We start from the raw sequence: 23700 nt of genomic DNA on the forward strand, positions 1-23700 counted from the left end.
CAATTGAGCAAAAGTTTAAATCGTTCAATTTGAGGTGAAAATATATGTACTACCTTCAACACACATGTCTCTCTATGTGATGAACACCATATGAAATAAATTTTTACCTGTAATTATCGACACACATTTCATGAAAACACTGGTTGATCCTTGCCCAATCAAGACATATTCCCTAGCCTTTACTTATATCTTACAATGTTACATTTACAAGAACCTTTGATATGCTTAATGCTCATTGTGCTGCGCTTCATGTAGTAATCATCAAATTACTCTAAATGCAGTTTGATATGATTTGTTTACTGTGCTTAAAGTGAACTTGATCATCAAATCCAGTATTGGTTCCTTCAACAGGGTTCCCTCCTTGCGCCACCCCCTGGAGTTTGTTCTCCCATCTTCCCAACCCCATCAGTCCAGTCCACATGGGTCGAATATGTTCGGCAGTAATAGTCTCCCCTGCCCAAATAAACACCCTTTGTTAGGGACGTTGAACCCCGCTTGAGCAGTACCTGTATTCTAACACGTAATCCTAAACCAGAAACTGTACTCATGAAAACTTATGATCATAATATGCATGCATTGTTATTAACAGTACGTATAATATTCATATAATTGTGCACAGCTTGAAATTTAATGATCTTGATAATAAATCAAGACAAATTATAGTCTTAGATTTACTACCCCCTCCATATCATTCAAAGATAAACTGAAAGACACTAGATTGTCCTTAGCAAGAGCAAACTATGGCAAAATAGAATTGTTTCATATACAACACTTGTCGGTATTCATCAAGTGCTGTTTTACTTGGCATTTCACAAAAATAGGATAACCTTATTGTTACTGGAAGTGTGACTTACATCTCAGCTACACTCAATGTGAATGCATACTATCTTCATGTACAGCTGCATGCATGTAGCCTTTTGAGATAAGATTATTCAAATTTCAAAGTATATACATAAGTGTGTGATGTGAACCTAGTAGTTACCTACCCCTGGTACAGTGCAGTGTACCGGGGTATATAAATGACATTGACAAATGGAATTCTAATCAATAAGATGTACCTGTATTGATATTTGCATTGCCGTGTTTCATCCAATAGGAGTAGGATAAAGACATTTCCCCGTACAACTGAAAAGATTTACAACACAGATTTTGAGTATTTCATGGTGAAAAATGAAATCCTTTCACCTTCACAAGACGTTAATTTTTCTCCAACATGCAGGGCATGACATCAAAGATCAAGTTGATGTGGGTTGTCCTGTGGAGTGGGTGCAAGACGTCAAGCAGTACAAGGATAACATCTTGTACTGTTCATTAATGGGCATACATGTCTGATATATGTCATTATGGACCTTTTCAGTCATACACTTTCTGGTGCTATGGAATTTTCCGTTCTCTTATTGAAGAGGATCAGGGATCAGGGAGGGATTGTACTTGACTGTGTGAATCCCATACCTATTGCTCCTCTACCATGAGATTTGAATTTTGCACCGAATATTTATAGTTAGCATTCCCTATACTATGATTTTTGCCTCTATAGATGATGTAACATATGTCACAAAGTTGTAGCCACAGTAAAGTCATACAAGCTCCTATCTGCAAAAGGTGCATGTGACAAAGCTGAAATTCTACCTCTACTTGTGTGCCTCAAGATTACAAAATTGTGTTTGAACTGAAATGAATGAAGTGTGAATGATTTGTGTACACCTCTAATTTGTTTGAAGCATTTAGCAAATGGTAAAATGTGACAAATAGGCGTGTCTTTTATTTGATATGCTACACCATACCTCCACCCAAGTAGGGACAATGGTGCTATGAACCTTTATTTGCTAATACACTGTACCTTGAAAAATTGTAATTTGCATAACTTAATTTGCATAATTTGTTACTGTTATCCAGCACGATCTTGGCCCTACGAATCAGTATGTTCACTTTGGCTGGGAAAAAGTTGTCCTATTGCAGGTATTGATTTTGAGTTTCTGGTACTGCCCTTTTCATTCTAGGGAGCATTAGTTTAGAGCTAGCTTTTGATATCTCACTCATGCTTTTTCTTAATCGTGAACTATGGTAAACCAGATTGTAATCGTTCAGACAACAGTATACAGTTTATGCGCTAGTTTAGTGTACGACAAATAGATTAAACCATGACTTTCATTTCTTGTTGTGTAAATACAACACACTGCTTGCACCAAGCAATAGCCATTTATTTCTTGCCATTTTCACATGATCTACAATTCCAAACATGTTCTACCTTCACAAAACTGACGCTTAATATATAGTACTGGTTAAATAAACTTCATAGCAAAAAATGTGCAAGAGGAACTTCTTGGCTATAATATATGAGGAAAGGATCTTTTACACAAATTGTTGATTTTCTCAGTTCTGTTTTTGGCAACTATGTACCAGTACTTTATTCAAAAAATTACAGGTTGGCAGCGTCTGGACAGATTAGGCTAGTATCTCAAAGACCATATATATCACAGATTTCTGGTAAAGTGCCTGGAAGTGAGAAAATCTTGACAAACGTGAACAAAGGCTGATAATTTATGCAAAAATCGTCAAGCTGATTTTGAAGCTCATTGTGCAAAAACAAAGCGAATTTTAGATATCCAAGATTCAATCTTTTGCCAGGTATACCCAGCTGTTGATTGCTGTAAACAGATCACCAGGTCAATGGCATAGTTGTACTTACATTTTGATGAGTAAAAAAGCTAAAAAACACACATTGTTGAGTGAGACAACTGTATGCACACTGTTTCTGAAAAAATAACAAATTTTTGGAACTGTTCTATGACTGAGCTTATAAAAAAAGTACCACATGTTGGGTGTGTGATCTCCTCTTTCATGTGAAAAGTGTGGTTTGAAGCCAAATCACTACAGTTTTGACAGATATGGGAATGTGTGTAAGAAGCCTTTCTGTAGCATAGTGTAGTGTTGAGAAGTTTTCAATAAAATTGATTTAACACTGCAGTCGTCAAAACCTTATGACCTTGAGATCATTTAGAATCAGTGACAGAATGATGTGGATATAAGATATGACTGCCTTTAAAAACAAATCAGAAAAACTGGAACAGGAAGTGGATATGTTCACATTTACATTAAGGTAGACAACAGACCCTTTGCACGGTACTGTAGATCGTGTAAAATAAAAAAGATCAGTTACAAATAGTTATTTTCAGAATAAAAATGTACGTTGCTCCTGAAGATTACCGTACTGTTAATATTTAATAGGTGTGTATTTATATCCTGAAGGTATAGCAACCAGTCAGCCACCTCCATGTATACCAAGCCTAGGGTATCAACTGGGTCCACCCTTGAATTTGCATATTCTTGCACATGCGTAAAGTATTAGTTTCACTGTGTCATGGAAAGGTCTTTTTCAGTTGTTTTCAAATAATTATCAACAACATAGCTATGATAATATGTTTAAATTCAACTAGAAATTGATGTTCACGTAAATTATTGGTTGAACATGTTTGACACACCAGGGCTTAGAGGCTATATTTTATTGCACTATGCATATGAAAATCGTAATGTACATGTAAGACTGTAGACAGAGTTTTAGAACTTTGGTGTCCCTTTAAAAAAGAGCTAAGGCAACTCATAGTATGTCCCTAAAGGACACACGGTTCTTTAGGACTTTGAGGTTGATAGATGTGCATCGCCTCTGTGAAAATTCTGCAGGCACATCGAAAAAGTTAGTTGCCTGAAAGACCTGCTTGGATGGAGCCGAGGGATAAGGCATGCATGCATGTTTGTGCTGTTGTGCACAGCAATGCACAGACATAACAGTCCCGGGGTTATAAGTGCGCAAACCATCCGATGCAGAGGTCATTGTAACAACTCAACTAACTTTTTTCCGTCGATGTTATTAGTCCCACACCATCCGGAGGGACTTGTAGTTTGGTCATGTCCGTGCGTGCGTCCGTCCGTCCGTTCACGCAGATATCTCAGAGATGCTTGGAGCAATTTCATTCAAACTTGGTACAAGGATTACTTCATATGTCATACAGTTGCACGTCAATTTGTTTTGTGATACGATCCAATATGGCCGCACAGCGGCCATTTTATTACGATTTTTTCATGTACAGAGCCATAACTCAGGCACGTTTCAACCGATTTTATTCAAAGTTGGTACAAGGACATTGACCTATGTCATACATATGCACGTCAATCTGTTTTGTGATACAATCCAATATGGCCGCCTGGCGGCCATTTTATTACGATTTTTTTCATGTACAGAGCCATAACTCAGGCATGTTCCAACCGATTTTATTCAAAGTTGGTACAAGGACATTGACCATCGTCATAGATATGCACGTCAATTTGTTTTGTGATATGATCCAATATGGCCGCCAGGCGGCCATTTTATTACAATTTTTTTCATGTACAGAGCCATTACTCAGGCATGTTCCAACCGATTTTATTCAAAGTTGGTACAAGGACATTGACCAATGTCATAGATATGCACGTCAATTTGTTTTGTGATACGATCCAATATGGCCGCCGTGCGGCCATTTTATTACGATTTTTTCATGTACAGAGCCATAACTCAGGCACGTTTCAACCGATTTTATTCAAAGTTGGTACAAGGACATTGACCTATGTCATACATATGCACGTCAATCTGTTTTGTGATACGATCCAATATGGCCGCCAGGCGGCCATTTTATTACGATTTTTTCATGTACAGAGCCATTTCTCAGGCATATCCGCATGTTTCAACCGATTTTATTCAAAGTTGGTACAAGGACATCGACCAATGTCATAGCTATGCACATCAATTTGTTTTGTGATGCGATCCAATATGGCCACTGTGCGACCATTTTGTTACGATTTTTTCATGTCCTGAACCATAACTCAGACATGTATCAAGCGAATTCATTCAAAAGTATTTTTATCACAGACCTAATGAAGAGGACTCTATCCTCTCTGAGGACCTGTAATCAAAATACCCATTAACAAGTGGGGACTGTGTCATCAACGATGACTTGTTATTTGATGTACCTGATAGAACTTCCACCACCTGTAGGAATAGGAATTGTTGTGTATTTTTTGTAGAAAAGGGTACAGATAATCAACAGCTGCTTGTATGATTTCATCATTTAACTGTCATTACCATCTTTAATATCGCTGATCATAGTGAATATTATTTACTACTTGTATAGTAACAGACAGGTGGGACACAGTACACCGGCATAATGTACATCTATGGTATTTTCCAAGGTCTATAAGAGTTTGATAATGTAAAAACTTTATTTAACATATTACCATCTCAGTTTTGAGGCAATGAGCAAATGTTGAAGTCTTTTTCTTTGAGGTACATGTACATCTACATTGTACACGTACTACCTCCAAGACACATGGTCTCTCAATGTGATGAACACCACATGAAATACTTTGTTCTCACATTCCTGGCCGCTGGGAGTGGGGGATCGACAGTGTGGGAAAAATCGATCCCACGTACACTCTCAGAAACCGTCCCACGTACACTCTGCAGTAAATATTACACAAGCTCTGATTGGATGATATACCGGTACAGTCTGTTTTGTTCCACATGCAAAATGTTATCCAATGGCACGACGAGTAACACACGGACTAGAACTACAAAGTAAGCAGATCAAAGTACAGTGGCAGATGACAAACTTGTCACGATTTTGGATAATGTTGTACGTGTGCAATGTGAATTTAACGCATTTTGTGGTCATGTGAGAAAAAGAATCTCACACACCAAGGACCTGGGATCAGATTTCTCACACGATTTGGGGATATTTTGTCTCACACTCGCCTGGGGCTCGTGTGAGACAAAATATCCCCAACTACCGGTAGTGTGAGAAATCTGATCCCAGGTCCTTGCATGGGGGCGTGAGATTCTATTATTCCCTATAATCATCAAGGCACATTTTATGATTACACATGCTTCTTACCCAATCAAAACATGTCTCGTAGACCTTACTTTATAGATCTTACACTGCTACATGTACGGAACCTTTGATGATTCTCTCATTATACTGCATTGCTGTACGGATCAAAATTACACTAGATGCGGTTTGCTATTTTCTCACTGTGCTTGAAGTGAACTTAAACTTGATAATTTCTTGCCATTTTCTCTCGATCTACAATTCCAAACATGTTCTACCTTAACAAAACTGACGCTAAATATTTAAACTTACAGTACTGGTCAAAACTCCACAGAAAAAAATGTGCAAGACGAACTTCTTGGCTATAATATGTGAGGCAAGGGTCTTTTACACAAATTGTTGATTTTCTCAGTTCTGTTTTTGGCAGCTGTGTACTTTATTCAAAAATTTTACGTTGGAGGCATCTGGACAGATTAGCCTGATTTTGCACCAATGGACAGTGAATGAATACTCTAGTATCTGCAAGACCATATCTCAGGTTTCTGGTATTAAAGTGCCTGGAAGTGAAAATACATGTACATGTATCTTGACAAAAGTGAACAGATGCTACCGGTAATTTATGCAAAAATCATCAAGTTGATTTTGACGCTCATATTGTGCAAAAACAAAAGCAAATATTAGATATCCAAGATTCAATCCTTTGCTCAATATTCCCAGCTGTTGATTGCCATAAGCAGATAACCAGGTCAATGGCATATTTGTACTTACCCTTTTATGAGTATAAAAGCTAAAAACCACATGTTTTTGAGTGAAACAATTATATGTGCACTCTTTTTGAAAAAATAATTTTTTGGAATTGTCCAATGATGGAGCTTATAAAAATGTACCAATGTTGGGTGTGTGATCATTCTTTTATGCGAAAATGCGGATTGAACTTCAGGGTCACTACAGTTTTGACCAATATTCAGGGGATGTGTGTTTGTGTCAGAGAAAGAAGGACAGCTAATTTAGATTTGTCTTTGTGGAGCATAGTATCATGTTGAGAAGTTTCCAACAAACATTGATTTACACTCCAGTCGTCAAAACCTTATGACCTTGAGAACATTTAGAATCAGTGACAGAATGATGTGGATAAGACTAGCATGCCATTTTAAAAGCTTATATTAAAATGCAAATCAGAAAAACTGGAACAGGAAGTGGATCTATGTTCGCGTTTTCCTTCAGGTAGACAACAGATATCGACCCTTCCGTTTGCACTGTAGATCATGTAAAATAAAAAGATCAGTAAGAAATCGTTATTTCAAAATGAAACTTTACATGGCTCCTTAAGACTACTGCGAATATACAGTAGGTGTGCATTTTCTGTATATCCCGAAAGTATAACAATGAGAGCTGCCTGCATGTGTAACTGGGTCAAACTCCGGATTTGCATACTTGCGCATGCGTGTAAAGTATTAGTTCCACTGTATCATAGAAAGGTCTATTTTGGCTGTTTTCTATAGTTATGCTATTTTTTTAAAATTGACATCTTGAAATGAATGTTCACAAAAATTATGGGTGGAGCATGTTTGATACACCAGACCTTAGAGACTGTAATATTATATTGCACTATGCATATGAAAATCATATTAATGAGCATGTGAAACTGTAGAGAGAGTTTTAGAACATGGTGTCCCTTTAAAAAAGAGCTGAGGCCACAGACAGTTTGTCCCTAAAGGACGTGTTCCTTTGGGACTTGGAGGTTTCATGGTTACTTGATGTGCTGGCCTCTGTGAAATTACAGACACATCACCATCTAAAAAAAGTTAGTTGGCCAAAAGACCTGCTTGGATGGAGCCCAGGGAGAAGTCACAGTGTATTGCTGTCAACAACACATCGTCATGCATGATGCATGTATGTCTATGTGTTGTTGACAGCAATACAGATGTGACTTGTACCAGGGTTGTAATTGCGCAGACTGTCCAAGCCAGCGATCATAGGAGCAACGCAACTAACTTTTTCCCCCTACGTTATGGGTGTACCTGATAGAACTTCCACCACCTGTAGGAATAGAAAATGTTCTGTATTTTCTTGTAGAAACGGTAAAGATAATCAACAGCTGCGTGTATCATCACCTTCTTATTGCTGATCATTCTTTAAAACATATGCCCTGTGAAAGTGAATATTATTTCCTACTTGTATATACCAGTACCGTTAGTAACATGCAGGTGGGACTTACCATACCTGTACCGGTACATGTATGGTATTTCCAAGGTCTATAACAGATTGATGATGAGAAAACTTTAACATGCTAAATTAAAACAAGCCTTTTTTTTCTTTTTTCTATTTTTTTAAATTTTTTATTGAAAATAGTACAAAAAAGTGAACAGATGCTATGACTAAAGAAAGCGAAAGACTTCACATATCTCTATCTTAATGTTATAAGAAGATCTCTCCTATATACATGTACATGTACATTTGGTCCATTTTCATTTTTAAAGAACATGAAAACACATAAAGAAAGACAAAAAACAAAAGCAGGCACTGACACAAAAGAAAAAAAAGACAAAGCCATTCCTACAACTGTAAATACATGTAAAAAATTACATTACTGCTGAGTTTTAGAATTTTGTGATCCGTCATACATCTATTTTTTGATGTATGTGTCAGGTCCAGTGTCAAGATGTCAAGAATGCCCTATATAACAAAGTCTTGCCATTTCTCAAAATATTGAGACATGTGCCTTTTCTTTCAGAAATTGTCAGTTCTAACTTTTGAATATATTTAATATCTATCTTTAACAGTTGAAAGTTTGGATGATCTTTCGTCAGTTTACAATTATATACATGTATGCATTTCTTGTAGAGAATAACAATATGATTCAACCGATCTGACCATTCTTTGTCTCCAAGAATTATTTGCTTGGGTAGAGGATTTTCGGACAGTTCAGAACTTTGTTCCAAGATTTATACAGTTCACAATCAACAAAAAGATGAGTCATTGTTTCTGATGCACTTTGACAGAATGTACACAAATCTGAGCTTATAACTAAAGGTGACTTCATTCGATACAATGTTGCATTTGTTAAAAGGATATCTTCCACTGAAACTCACGCAGAGAACTGCTTATAGTAACTTGAAAAGGCATTGAATAGATAAACTTCCAGTCCAGTTCTACTTCAAATAATTTTCCAAAGAAATACTGACTTTTTAGGACTAACAAAATAATTGCTACTGATCATTAGTACAGATCTGTTTTGAAGAAGAATTATACAGAGGTTGTGATTTCTCCGGAGAAAAAACCAGATATGTACATGTATTTTATGGTCGCACACATACACAGGTGTTTCAACCAAGTGTTTTCCTCCTTCTGAGTGGAGTGAGCCTCTTGAATCACTCTTCTTTAACCAATGGAACACCTTCCTTCTCTTCTTATTATCACCTAATTCTCTCACATTGAGAGAATAATCATTTGAAAAGGAGACACAATTTTGTGGTAGGAATGACTTGAAAAAAGCAAAAGTTAGAAATTTAGTTGCCTTCAAACAAACAAAACACATACACACAAAAGAACCACTGACTACAACATCAGCAGAAACTCCAAACACACAGGAGCAAAGAAAAAGACAAGAAAAAAAGGCCAAAGGCGCAGGAGAAGCTTAGAACAGCAAAAAAGTTTAGGAACTCAGGAGCGTCTGAAAAGGGGGAAACTACATGAATACGGTTTGCCCATAAGAGGAAAGAAAACAGTTTGAGAACTCTACAACATTAGCAAAGATTTTACATGTATTTCAGCCAGTTGCAATCACAGCATTGCAAGTATCGACTCTACAGCTTCAAATAAACACCTGGCGTCGGCATGTCTGTTCAAAAAACGCATTTGAGCAATACATACACATACACTTGGCAGTGCAGACACTGAAACAAGTCAGCTGCAGCAAGTGACCAGCTGCCGAAAAATACCTAATCTTAGAAAAAGAACACACAAATACAGTTCAAAGGGTAGAGACGTGCACAGTGCAGTGGCATCTGCCTTTGTAACGCACAATAAAAAGAATGCCAAAAACCGATCATCCGATACGTCTCAGAGTGAAACAGCATTTCCACATTTTGTCAGCTGACTAAGCTCTAACGAGGAATGTGTCAAAATAAAACCAAAAGAATGGTCCTTGCTGAAAATATATCATTCAAGTTGGAACATGCAGTTTATTTTCAATCAATGTATAAATTACCGTGCGAAAAGCGAATATGATTTCCTTGTTTATAAGCTTCATCCATGACCTCCCTCAAACTTTGTTTCACCATGTAGTCTGCATTGCACGAGTCAATTTGCACAAAAATATCTGTCAGTGAGTATTTCAAAGCTGCAGTCTTTTCTGTAGGACTAGATGCCATTGCAATCTGATGGGAAACTTGACGATGATATGCCGAGGTGACTTGCAACTGTCTTCTTTTGTCTTGCCAGGGGGAGTTTGATGTGCATTCTCGATGACAACGTCATCCAACTTGAACTTCTTCCTCAGTATATCTCTGACGATGTCCGCACAGGTTTCTTCTTTACCCTCTGGGATGCCACCAAACCTCAGATTGTTGAACTTCTCGAAATATGTTCAGTGTTTAAACAAGTATTCTCTAAACCCTTCACTCTTTCAGACAACTTTTGAAACAATTGATGTTTCTGACTCCTGTTTCTCCTTCTCGAGTTCGACGACACGACAAATGGTGTCTGTCAAATCTGTGCATGCCCATACCTGATGCTCTCTCTTCAAGCTGTTCAAATTTGGTGTCAACCAGTTCAATGCTCTCAACAACTTTTGACTACATCTCTTCATGGATTTCCTTCACCGTTTTAGATATACCATCAATTGTACTATCCAGGTCCTTCAGACACTCTTTGATGATTATTTTGAGAGCCTCTGTCGTCCAGCTTTCACCAGCCGCAGCTTCTGTCATCCCACTTTCCTTTTCAGCATGTGGGTGAGCACATCTGGCCGGCATCTTTGAAATATCGAGAGGTGGCACTATGTTCCCACCATGTTCCTGCGTACGATTCTTCATTGCGGCACAAGTCTCCATCAATATTACAGAATTTACTGGCAACTCTAAAATAACGAGATAGACTTTTAACACCAATGCAGTTCACATGTTGGGCGAAATAGTATTAGTATGTGATGTTAAATTTCTCCCGTTTTTGCAGAGCCTGTCGACCACGCTGTTCACTCAGTCATGACCCCCTAGCTTCTCCGCATACTAAAAACAAGTCTTTTTCAAAACTTTAAGCGTGATCTCCGCTTTTAGACAATTGAGCAAAAATTTAAGTTTATCCCTTTGAGGCCCATATACATGTACTACCTTTAACACACATGGTCTGTCTTTGTGATGAACACCACATGAAATAATTTGTTACCTATAGTATAATCATCAAGGCAGATTTCTTGAATACACTTGATCCTAACCTAATCAAGACATATTATGTCATATAGACCTTACATGTACTAAGATCTTACACTGCTACATGTACGGAACCTCCTCTAGATGCGGTTGTCTATGATTTTCTCACTGTGCTTAAAGTGAACTTGATCCCTAAATCCCGTATTAGTTCCTTCAACAGGGTTCCCTCCCTGCCCCACCCCCTGGAGTTTTGTCTTCCATCTTCCCAACCCCATCAGTCCAGTCCACATGGGTGGGATATGTCGGGTTGTGTATTAAAGTCTCCCAAGACTCTCTCACAGCCCCTCAATGGCTACGCCTCAGATAGCGCCCTCAGCAGTTGCTTTGCTTGCTAGAAAGACTCAGGGCCAATCACCTTATGGTTTATGATAGAGCTGCGTAGCGAAACTAGGGACTGTGAGAGTCTAAAGTCTCCCCTGCCCAAATAAACACCTTTGGCCAGCGATGTTGAACCCTGTGAGCAGTATTGTTGTACATGTAATCCTATCAAACCATGCCATATGGAAAACTTATCATGATAATGCATGCATGGTTATAAATAGTACTGGGTACCAATATTTGTTTACATTTGCACATTTTGAAATGCAATGATCTTACATGATAAATTAAGGCAAATTATGGAATTCAACCCCTCCATATCTTTCAAAGATCAATTGACAGACTTTAGATTAAGCAAAGAGCAAACCTTTGGCAAATGGTATCTAGAATTCTTTTATATGCAACACATGTCAGTATTCATCAGGCTTTTATTTTTCTCGGCATATCACCAAAAATTTGAATAACTTTGTTTTGTCAAGTGTAACATTTCAGCTCTACACATAATATGAATGTACCGTATACTATGTTCAATCATGTACACCTGCAATGCATGTAACTTTTCGAGATGAGATTATTTAAATTTCAAAGTACACATTTGTGTGATATATCTGATAGTGTGTGTCTATGTGGTACAGTGTTTATAAATGACCTTGACAAGTTGAGTCCTAATCACCATGTACCTGTATTGATATTTGCATATCGCTGTTCTTCATCCAATGGGAGTACCGGGGTAGAATACAGACATTTCCCAACACCACTTAAAAGTTTACCTCACAGATTTTGAGTACTTCATGGTAGAAAATGAAATCCTTTCACCGTCACAATTATAGGTTTCTTCAACATGTAGAGCATGACATCAAAGATCGTTTGATGTGTGTTATCCTGTGGATTTGAGCACAATTAGCATGGAAACTTATCACAGTCTCAACAAGTTCTGAGATACATAGACTGTGTCTCACCGCAGTTAGAGTTTGTGGCCATCCAAAGAAGGCTATATGGTGCTGAAATGTGCAGCTAAATTGGGAGGTTTGGAGAGTTAATACTAAGGCTCATGCATGCAATGAACCACAAGTTCCAGAGCGAATGGCCAACCTCTTCCGAGCTAAGCTGGTTCATTGAGCCAGTGTATCTCCTGCCTCCTGGGTTTCCATGTTGGTGGATGACGGTCCACAGCATTCCGAAACTCTTTTGCTACATGCAAAGACCAAATAAAAAAATATATTTTTTGTTTCTGATCCGACCTACCCTATTTAAAAGCCCCTTACCCAAAACTTTTTTCCTCATTCTCAAAACTAACGCATGATTTTGCTGAATTTTCAAATATTTTGGTGGGTCACACTGAAATAAATAAAAGTCCCCGACTGACCAACCCTAATTTCCTGTGGGTTTGTTGACAGAAACACACAATTACATTTACCCCCACTCAAGTAGGTGGTCATCACTGGCCCGGCAGAACCACTTTCACTTTCGGCTCTCCTAATTAGGTCTGCTAACCCAAGTTTGCAACCCAACCTTTTGCCCCGGAAGCAGACTTGAGAGACCCCTCACCCCTATCTCATGACGAAATTAAAATATAGCTGGATTACTTTCTTCAAACACTGTGGTATCAAATTGTTTGACACCATTGTTTGACACCAGCATTCTGCTATGGATAGTTTTATTTACGTCAATGGGTTTATTCAATTACTGTATTAACCCTTTGCACCCTGACCCCCCTGGTACTCTATGACGTCACCAGACATTTATGTTTGAGCCGGCCGGGTTCAAAGGGTTAATGCAAATAAAACCGTGTGAACAGGAAGTGACTTTTCTCATATTTCATACAGTTTCATACATACACGAATGAGTTCAAAATGGAATGCAAAGTATGATTTCGCTGAATTATTTTGTTTAATTTAGAACTGCAGTGAGGTTACTCTTTTAAAGAAGCCATTAATTAACTAATATTAAAACAAGAGTACAGTATTTTTATACTAACTGGACCGACTGCTGCAGTACTGCCATACTGCATTTCCCAATTCATATGCTAATTATATTTCAGGTGAAACCGTATAAACAGTTTGAGGAGAATGGGGTATCATTTAAGGAACTGTGCCTACATACATGGTGTCCGTAAGGACACAATTCCTGAAGGACTTTGAGGCTTAGATGTGCACCTCAGTAAAAGAAACTTAGCCACATCGTGGAGAAAAAAAGTTAGCTAGCATTTAAGACCGAGCCGGATGGAGCCCGGGGCCTTCAGTGGCTAAGTAGTACCCGGGTTGTAGATATGTCCATGGCGCAGGCCTTGGTTTCCATCCCAGCTAACTTTTTGACAGAGGCAGTGGACACCCACCACAGTATTCTTTAACTTAGGATTGTAATCTCCCCCACATTGTACCTTTGGAGCATTTAAATCCATAGAAAGTCCACTATAATCTCCCTCCCCCCTCCCCCCAACCTTGGGAGCTTAATCAATGGCAAAAACAAGAGGGATTTATAATCTACCGGTAGTATTATATAGTATCATATTACATAAATATCATATTATGCTATTAATGCATGGTGCTATAATACAGCAATCAAATTGGTGGAGACATAAAAGTAACTGTGGTATATTTAGCTAACATTTGGTATATGTTATATTTCTCAGCATCCAAACAAAAATTATGAAAAGGACAACTCTGCGTATATATTATTATGTGTATGTGCATTCATTTATTGTTGTGATCAAGCACAAAGTGCTGCCGTGGTTGCTGACCCGATGTGCCGAATCTTCCCGGGGGTTTCCCAGTTCTTCGGTTTGGCCACCGTTGAACTTGGAAACTCTTTTGCCATACCACAATATGGTGTAGCTCTAATACATTACCTCTGATAGTGTGGATTTATAAGAACTGTCCTGTGTTGCACTACGCATACATGTATTGGTCTTGGTGTATTAATGCCTATGAGTTTCATTGGTAACCATCAATTTCAGATACACATGGGTGCACACGCACATATACTCGCACAGATACCATTACAGAAAATATATTCACATACAGGGCTCGAAATAATACCTGTCTGCCTGTCCCGGACAAGTGAAATTTGGCCAGGGACAAGCAGTTTTGAAAAGTACTTGTCCAAGTTGACAGGTAGATTTTTTCAGCCTGCAACCAGTATTTCAACCCATTGACTACAGCAAATATTCATAAGTTTAAATTTATGTACCTTTTAAAATTTGAAAATCATTGTTTGGATATTTACCTGTCAGAAAAAGTAAAAGAAAGTACGATAATATCTAATCACTGTTTACAGGAGTCAGCCATGTTGATTTATCTAAGGTCACGTCTCAAATCTGTTAGATTGGGAGATTCTCAGAGCCATCTCGACACGAATGGCGTTGTTACGCCATTTTGCATACACACAGACGTGAGTTTGTTGAACTTTCCCAGATTCACTCGTTGGTTCTGTCAAAAACTTCCTATCAAACTAATTAAAAATGACATTCAATTTCTCTGGACATTGTCTCAGGTGAGTTGAAATTAGTATAGTTCTTAGAATAAATTATGCCATTTAAACAGGTATTTTTCTCACTGGGACAGGTACTTTTATTTTGACTTGTCCAGTGGACAGGTGGTTGAAAAAAAGTACTTCGAGCCCTGACATAAATGAAAGATAGCTCAGCATACAAGCTTGAAATTTTAAACTTAAGTCTTATTGTACACTTGATACTGGGATACTATGATCAAAAGTTTGTTGAAATGCATCTGACTATGAATATCATGAATTAGGGTCCATAGAAACTATTAAATACTCTACGTACACTCACTCTGGCTTGCCAAAATGTAATAAAATGTGGGCAAAGTGTCATTGACTCTATGTTTCATACATTTTTTAGCTTGTTTTGATAACTGTATGGGAGTGAACAGTGACATTGTCACTATTTTTAATGCAAGAAAGAAACATAAAGTGAAAGAAATCGAGTCAAAAGTAAAATGAAAGTGAAATTAGATGTAAAATGAAGACGTTAAAACAATGAAAATAAATTAAGCATTGCACTTTGCAGGATGTTAAAAGCTATGATTCAGAAAATATGCCCTTTTATCCCCATCAATCAAATGATATGTCATTAATAACCATATTGGTATACTGTGGGATGTTTAGTGTTTGTTAGTGTCTTAAGGTACACGTAGACTTAAACTTTTGCTCAAACTTTCATGAATGAAACTTTCAACCATTCTCTTCCAAAATCAACAATAAAAATCGGGGGTCACCGTGCAAATTTGGAACTGCTGTAGTGAAACAAATTAAGCAACATTTTGGGAAATCTGAAATTAAAAATGGCAGCCATCCCAGTGTTAACTTTATGTGGAAATTTAATTTTGAATTTTCGAAAAACTAAGAGCTTTAATGAGCCCTCACAAGTGGTACATCAGAAAAGAATTGTAGAAATTTGAGTGTCCAAATATCTGTGCAAATAATCACAGCTCTTTTATAAAAATTGTACCCATGAACCTAATTACCGGTATATGCAGTATTTAACCCTTTCACCACCCTAGTTTGACCAAATCCATTGTTTTCTATGGTAAAGTTGGACCTGTACACAGGGAACTGGGGTGAAGGGTTAAATGAGTACTTATCTTGCCTATTTTCCAAAAATCCTGTTTTCAAAAGTCATGTTTTACTATATGCTTTTTAACCATAAAATGCTAATTGGTAGCACAGTGCCAACTTTGGCATCCAGCATTGTAGTGATTTTATACTCGATGCTTATGGCATTCGCTGACATAATTCAAAGGGGTCTGACATGCACAGTCTTTGGAGCATAATATGTCATATTTCTCAGCATGCAAACAAAAATCATGAAAAGGACAACTCTGTGTATACATTATGTGTATGCATTCATTTATTGCTGTTGTGATCAAGTACAAAGTTTATGTGTACAGTGCGTGATCTGAACCCTAGCTGTACTTCCTATACCAATCTGGATATAAATAGCCATGATGACTAGAAACTAAGCATAGCAGAATATCATATATTGATATTTGCATATTGAATTTTTTGTCCAATAGAAGACAACAAACATATTTCCCAACATAACCTGAGTCTGCCTTGCCCTTGTTAAGCACACTAATCCCTGAAAAATGAACATTTTCTTCTTATTTACGTTGACTGTTTTCTTCAACCTGTAAGGCCATCTCTCTGAATGAATATTTACTGTTGAAAGTACCACAATCAACAGCACTGTGGTGGGTGGGGAAGTTATTTTTTTGCGAGTGTCAAGACGTAGAGTGTATGATGTCCTCACCGTAGTTAGAGTTTGTGTTTTCACACAGTTAGTTATGTGGTGTTGAATGCACAGACTGAATTGGGTGGATTCAGTGCAAAATGTCAGCCTCTTCGTCTTGCACCACAGCGGCCGGCCAACTGCTGCAGTGCCTGCCGTGGTTGCTGACCCGATGTGCCGAATCTTCCCGGGGGGTTTCCCAGTTTCTCGGTTTGGCCGCCGTTGAACTTGGAAACTCTTTTGCCATTCCAAAATATGATATAGCTCTAATACATTACCTCAATAGTGTTGGACATATTATGACATGTCCTTTAATTGTTGCATTATAGGCATACATGTATTTGTCTGGGTATTATGCCTAAAGTATATGAGTTTCACTGCCCTCAATTGCAGATACACACGTGTGCACACACAAAAACACACAACATACTCATATACAGGTACCACTACTGAAAATATGTTGTTCATACAAATGAAAGATACAGCTCACAGCATACCAAGCTTGAATTTTTTACTTCAGTCTTATTTTCCACTTGATACTGGGATACTATGATCAAAAGTTTGTTCAATAACATCTGTCAATATCATGAATTAGGGTCCATAGAAACTATTAAATACTGTACGTACACTCACTCTGGCTTGCCAAAATGTAATAAAATGTGGGCAAAGTGTCATTGACTCTATGCTTCACACATTTTTTTAGCCTGTTTTGATAACTATATGGGAGCGAACAGTAACATTGTCACTATTTTTTAATACAAGAAAGAAACATAAAGTGAAAGAAATCGAGTCAAAAGTAAAATTAAAGTGAAATTAGATGTTAAATGAAAACAATGAAAATAAATTAATCAGTGCACTTTGCAGGATGTACATGTAAAAGCTATGATTCAGAAAATATGCCGTTTTATCTGCAGCAATCAAATGGTACATGTCAATGGTGTATGTCATTTAATCATATTTGAATAATGTGGGATGTTTAGTGTTTATGTAAATGTCCTAAGGTAGTATTCAACTCAGAAGTGAAAGACTAAAACTTTTGCTCAAACTTTCCTGAATGAAACTTTCAACCATTCTCTTCCAAAATCAACAATAAAAATCGGGGGTCACTGTGCAAAGTTTGAACTGCTGTAGCGAAACAAATTAAGCAACATTTTGCAATATCTGAAATTAAAAATGGCAGCCATCCCTGTGTTAACTCTCTGGGGAAAATTTAATTTTGAATTTTCAAAAAACTAAGAGCTTTAATGAGCCCTCACAAGTGGTACATCAGAAAAGAATTGTAGAAATTTGAGTGTCCAAAATATCTGTGCAAATAATCACAGCTATTTTATAGAAATTGTACTCATGAACCTAATTATATGCGGTATTTTCATTTGAATGCGTACTTATCTTGCTTATTCTGCCAAAAATCATATTTTCAAAAAGTCATGTTTTACTGTATGCTTTTTAACTATAAAATACTATTTGGTAGCACAGTGCAAACTTTGGCATCCAGCATTGTAGTGATTTTGTACTCAATGCTTATACCGTTCGCTGACATAATTCAAAACTGTCATGCATGATCTTTGGAGCATAATATCTTATATTTTCTCAGCATGCAAACAAAAAATCATGAAAAGGACAACTCTGTGACACATCTCAGGTATACATTATGTGTTCATGCATTCATTCATTGTTGTTGTGATCAAGTACAAAGTTTATGTGTACAGTGCGTGATCTGGACCCTGTACTTCCTATACCAATCTGGATATAAATAGCCATGATGACTAGACATAGCAGAATATCACATATTGATATTTGCATATTGATTTTTTTTGTCCAATAGAAGACAACAAACATATTTCCCAACATAACCTGAAGTCTTCCCTGCAGTTGTTAAGGACACTTATCCTTAAAAATTAACTTTTTCTTCTTAATAACATTGACTGTTTTCTTTATCCTGTGCTGGCCATTACTTTTAACAAATATTTAAAGTACCAAAATCAACAACACTGTGATGGGTGGGGAAGTTTGTTTGTGAGTGTCAAGACGTACAGTAACTGTGTTCTCACTGCAGTAAGAGTTTGTGCGTGCACACAGTCTGTTATATGATGCAGAATGCACAGTATGAAGTGGGAAGATTTGGCTCGGCGTAATAGTAACTTCCACCTTGCACCACAGCGGCAGGCCAACCGCTGCAGTTCCTGGAGTTAGTCACCGTGTCGCTGTGACAAATCCTCCCGGGGTTTCCGAGTTCCCGGTTTGGCCGCCGATGAACTTCGAAACTCTTTTGCCATACCAAATTATGATATAGCTGCAATACATTACCTTTGTTGAATTACGGTAGGCATATTTGTCTTACTGTATTTTATAGTGTCTAATGTACATGTATATGATATTCATCGATAACCAAATCTCAGAGATCTACACACGTACACACACACACACACACACATACACCGTTACATGTATTATTCATTAATGGAAGATAACTCAAAGCATATCAAGCTTGAATTTCTACCTGAGTTTTATTTTCTACTTGATACTGGCATACTACTATGTATAATCAGAATGTAAAGTCATACATTTGACAAATTGTTTATGTTTCTGTTTGTTTGGGAGCTTTACCATAATCTACTTTTCACATTTTTGTTGCATTTAAAATATCAATTTTCTCTGGAAGGTAATTTTAAATATAAGGCCAAAAAAATAATAGGTTTGTTTCTGGTCATTGACATGTGGCAAAACTGATGCGGTAGCGATGTATAATCAGAATGTAAAAAGTCATACATTTGACAAATTGTTTTATGTAAATTTTTTTTTTTCTATTTTTTTTTTTTTTTTGATGGAATTTGATACATTTTTCCCATTTTTCCATATGGGCAAATGAAAAACAGGAAAAAAAAGAGTTGACACGCACACTATGAAATTTTACAAATCATTTTTTTTGGCCTAAGGGATATAAGTTGTGTTAACTCTATGGGGAAAATTTAATTTTGAATTTTCGAAAAACTAAGAGTTTTTGGCCCTCACAAGTGGTACATCAGAAAAGAATTGTAGAAATTTGAGTGTCCAAAATATGTGCAAATAATCACAGCTATTTTATAGAAATTGTACTCATGAACCTAATTATAAGCGGTATTTCCATTTAGATGAGTACTTAACTTGTTTATTTTGCCAAAAATCCTGTTTTCAAAGAGTAATGTTTTACTGTATGCTTTTTAACTATAAAATGCTATTCGGTACGTAGCACAGTGCAAACATTGGCATCCAGCATTGTAGTGATTTTATACTCAATGCTTATACCGTTCGCTGACATAATTCAGAAGGGTCTTGCACGGTCTTTGGAGCATAATATGTTATATTTTCTAAGCATGCAAAAAAAAATCTTGAAAAGGAACACTCTGTGACACATCTCAGGTATACATTGTGTGTACATGCATTCGTTTATAATCATGTGATCGAGTTCAAAGTTCATGTGTACAGTGCGTGATCTGGACCCTGTACTTCCGAAACCAATCTAGATATAAATAGCCATGATGACTAAAACTAAGCATAGCAGAATATCATATATTGATATTTGCATATTAATTTTTTTGTCCAATAGAAGACAACAAACATATTTCCCAACATAACCTGAGTCTGCCTTGCCGTTGTTAAGCACACTAATCCCTGAAAAATGAACATTTTCTTCTTGTTTACGTTGACTGTTTTCTTCAACCTGTGTAGGCCATCTCTCTGAATGAATATTTACTGTTGAAAGTACCGTAATAAACAGCACTGTTGTGGGTGGGGAAGTTTGTTTGTGAGTGTCAATACATAAAGTATCTTATGTTCTCACTGTAGTAAGAGTTTGTGTTTGCACACAGTTTGTTATATTGTGCAGAATGCACAGTATGAAGTGGGAAGCTTCGGTTCATCGGTCTTCAGCAACTCTCACTTTGCACCACAACAGCTGGCCAACTGTTGCAGTGCTTGGTCTGGGTTGCTGAGTCGATGCGCCAAAACCTCCTGGGTTTCTCTGTTCGCCGGTTTGGCCGCCGTTGTGAACTTGGAAACTCTTTTGCCATTCAGAATATGATATAGCTCTCAATGATTACCTCAATGTTGTTGGATATAGAAATGTTCTTTATTGCACTATATATTTGTATTAGTATATTAGTGTCTAAAGTGTATGCGTTTAATTGATAATTACCATCAATCTCAGAGATCTACACACTCACACACACATACTTGTGCATAAACCATTAAATACATTGTTCACACCACGGTCCCTCTATCACATAGAGGGACCGTGTTCACACAAATGGAAGATAGCTCAAAGCATATCACGCTTGAATTTTTACTTTAGTTTGATTTTCAACTTAATACTAGGATTCTGTATAATCAGAATGTGAAAAGACATACATTTGACAATGTTTATGTTTCTGTTTGTTTGGGAGCTTTACTATAATTACTTTTCACTTTTTTTTTCAATCGTTTTTGGACAAAATGGGATATGAAATTTCAATTTGTGTGATATTCATTTGCTTGCAGTTTCAGAAGACTTGCTTCGGAGACGAGCTGAGCATAACAACCTTGAAATATCAACGTTAGAGGAAGTGTCATTACATCAACAAGATATTGAAAAGTAAGAAACAATGTAATAAAACTGGTACATGGTACAATTCACCTTTGGCATGGATTTTCAGTATCTGACTAATGGGATAAGCCTGCAGATGAACTTTGTGCCTGTAGATTTTGAAACATGACTGCAGAGAAATTCATTCACTTTTTATACAAAAATCAAAGATCCAGTACAGCATAAATAACTCTATTAAATGTAGTGGTGTTGACAAGAAAAAAACATTTTTATTAGCTACTATAGACTATAGTCTATAGAAGCTATTGGGATGGGTATCCGTCCGGCGTCCGGCGTCAGTCTGTATGTATGTATGTATGTATGTGTATGTCCGTTTGTGAGGCGTCCGTCCACTCAAATATCTTGAGAACCGCAGTACTTACTGATTTGATATTTGTTGTGTAGATGAAAAATATGATTTTGAGAAACTAGTTTTTTTAATTTTTTGATATTGTTGAAAATAGGCAAATTAATGCCAAAAAAGGTGTTTTTGGTAAAAAATCTTCTTCTTCATAACCGCTGGTCAGACAGCTTGTTATTGGTATACAGGTCCCTAGGGATAACCCAACTTAGATTTGTTCAAATTGTGATGAAATATGCAAATGTGTATTTTTAAGGAATTTTTTTGTTATTTTTGGTCAAAGTTTGACTTACATTGTATGTAATTCTTGTACTGTATAAACCCTATCAATTCACCCAGAATAAAATAATTAATATGATTTTAAATAATTGAATTAATTAGGAAATCATCAAAGCCAAAATAATTTTAGAGTAGAATTATCAGAAAGTTCAACTTTTTTTGACAGTTCATAGTGAAATGCTTACCATCTTGGAGGATTAAAACACGTGAAGGCAACTTTCCTGAATCCCAAGTTTGACATATTCTGAACCGTCATTTATTGTGCCCTGTATGTTATCTAATAGTTTGTCATGATAGGGTGGTAAAATAAATAGAGATGGAGAAAGTTCTAATTTCCATTTATGGTTGACTTGGTAAGGATAAAATAAGATTACTTTTTGAGGAAAAAAATAGAGTGGTCAATTAAAAGAGTGGTCAAAGTGATAGGGATTTTATGGTAAAGCTGGGCTGTAAGATTCCTATTGTGCTATTTATAGCAATTATGCAATCTGTGTAAACAGTGCAATGAAAGTGTAACATGATTCCTTATAATGCTTTTGATGACCTTGAACTTCTTAAGTTTCAAACATTTGTCTCTTCAGTGTGCTTTCTCTGAGTACGTACAGTCTCAACTTATTCAACAGAACTTACTTACAATGTTAATTTGAAAGTTAAAATGTGCTTGATTAATAGGATGAAAATACTGATATTAAAAGATAACCAGCTCAAGATTCTTTATAACCTGACAGATATGCTGTTTTTTTATGACGTAAATCTTGATTTAAGCAAGTCTTTTAATCTTTTATTAGAATGTAATTAACTCTCGTTTATTTTTGCTATTATAGACTAATATAGTCTGATGAAATATGCAAATCTGTATTTTTACGGAATTTTTCTCCATTTTTGGTCAGGCAATCCTGAAATGAGCTATCAAAGATATCCACCTTCTTCATCAATACATGTGTCACAAAAGGTTATTCTCTACATAACACAGCAGAGCTCTGTCAACTGTTGAGTTGCTTGTTTTTTCAAAACCGCTGGTCAGACAGCTTTAATAATATTAGGTTTACATGTTCCTAGGATGACCTTAGTGAGATAATTTCATACAGTCAGGAAATACTTAATTTTGTATCCATGTCTATAGTAGCTTCAGGGACTTTGGCCCTATGTTTACCAGAAGTCAAAATAATTGTCAATATATTCAGAAAAAAATTATTGAAATTTTACACTATTATTAATATTCTTTTATATGTTTCTCTCACAGAATAGAGCACATTGATAAATGGTGTCGAGATTTGAAGATTCTCTACTTGCAGAGTAATCTCATACCAAAGATAGGTAAGCATTAATGTTGTAACCTGTTCATCCCCCAATTCCATATAAACCAGTCCATCACCACCATTCATGACATTGGATTTGGGTGGAACCATTATGGTAAAAGGGTTAAGTCACGTTTAAACTCATTAAGTTGGCATTTCATTGACGCAAATGCAAAATGGTGCCTGACTACAACTCAAGAAATTACAATTCATCAATTCTGGTGTGGGGTTTTTGCAATCACTTCAGATCAGGCCCATTCGACAAAGTATCATAGGGTGAAGTGAGATGACCAAGTCATGATGAAATGA

General features: G+C 36.7%; 1 protein-coding gene across 1 annotated transcript in view; it reads left to right on the top strand.

Moving 5' to 3' along the window:
• The window catches only part of LOC139133132 (dynein axonemal assembly factor 11-like), a 37367-nt gene that overhangs the window by 5903 nt on the left and 7764 nt on the right, over positions 1-23700 (top strand). Inside the window, exons 2-3 of the mRNA XM_070699554.1 lie at positions 21369-21462; positions 23337-23410. Of these exons, the coding sequence (XP_070555655.1) occupies positions 21369-21462; positions 23337-23410 (168 nt within the window). The remainder of the gene's footprint in view (positions 1-21368; positions 21463-23336; positions 23411-23700) is intronic.

This window comes from Ptychodera flava, chromosome 5 (genome assembly GCF_041260155.1).
Source record: "Ptychodera flava strain L36383 chromosome 5, AS_Pfla_20210202, whole genome shotgun sequence".
In the NCBI taxonomy this organism is placed as follows: domain Eukaryota; kingdom Metazoa; phylum Hemichordata; class Enteropneusta; family Ptychoderidae; genus Ptychodera; species Ptychodera flava.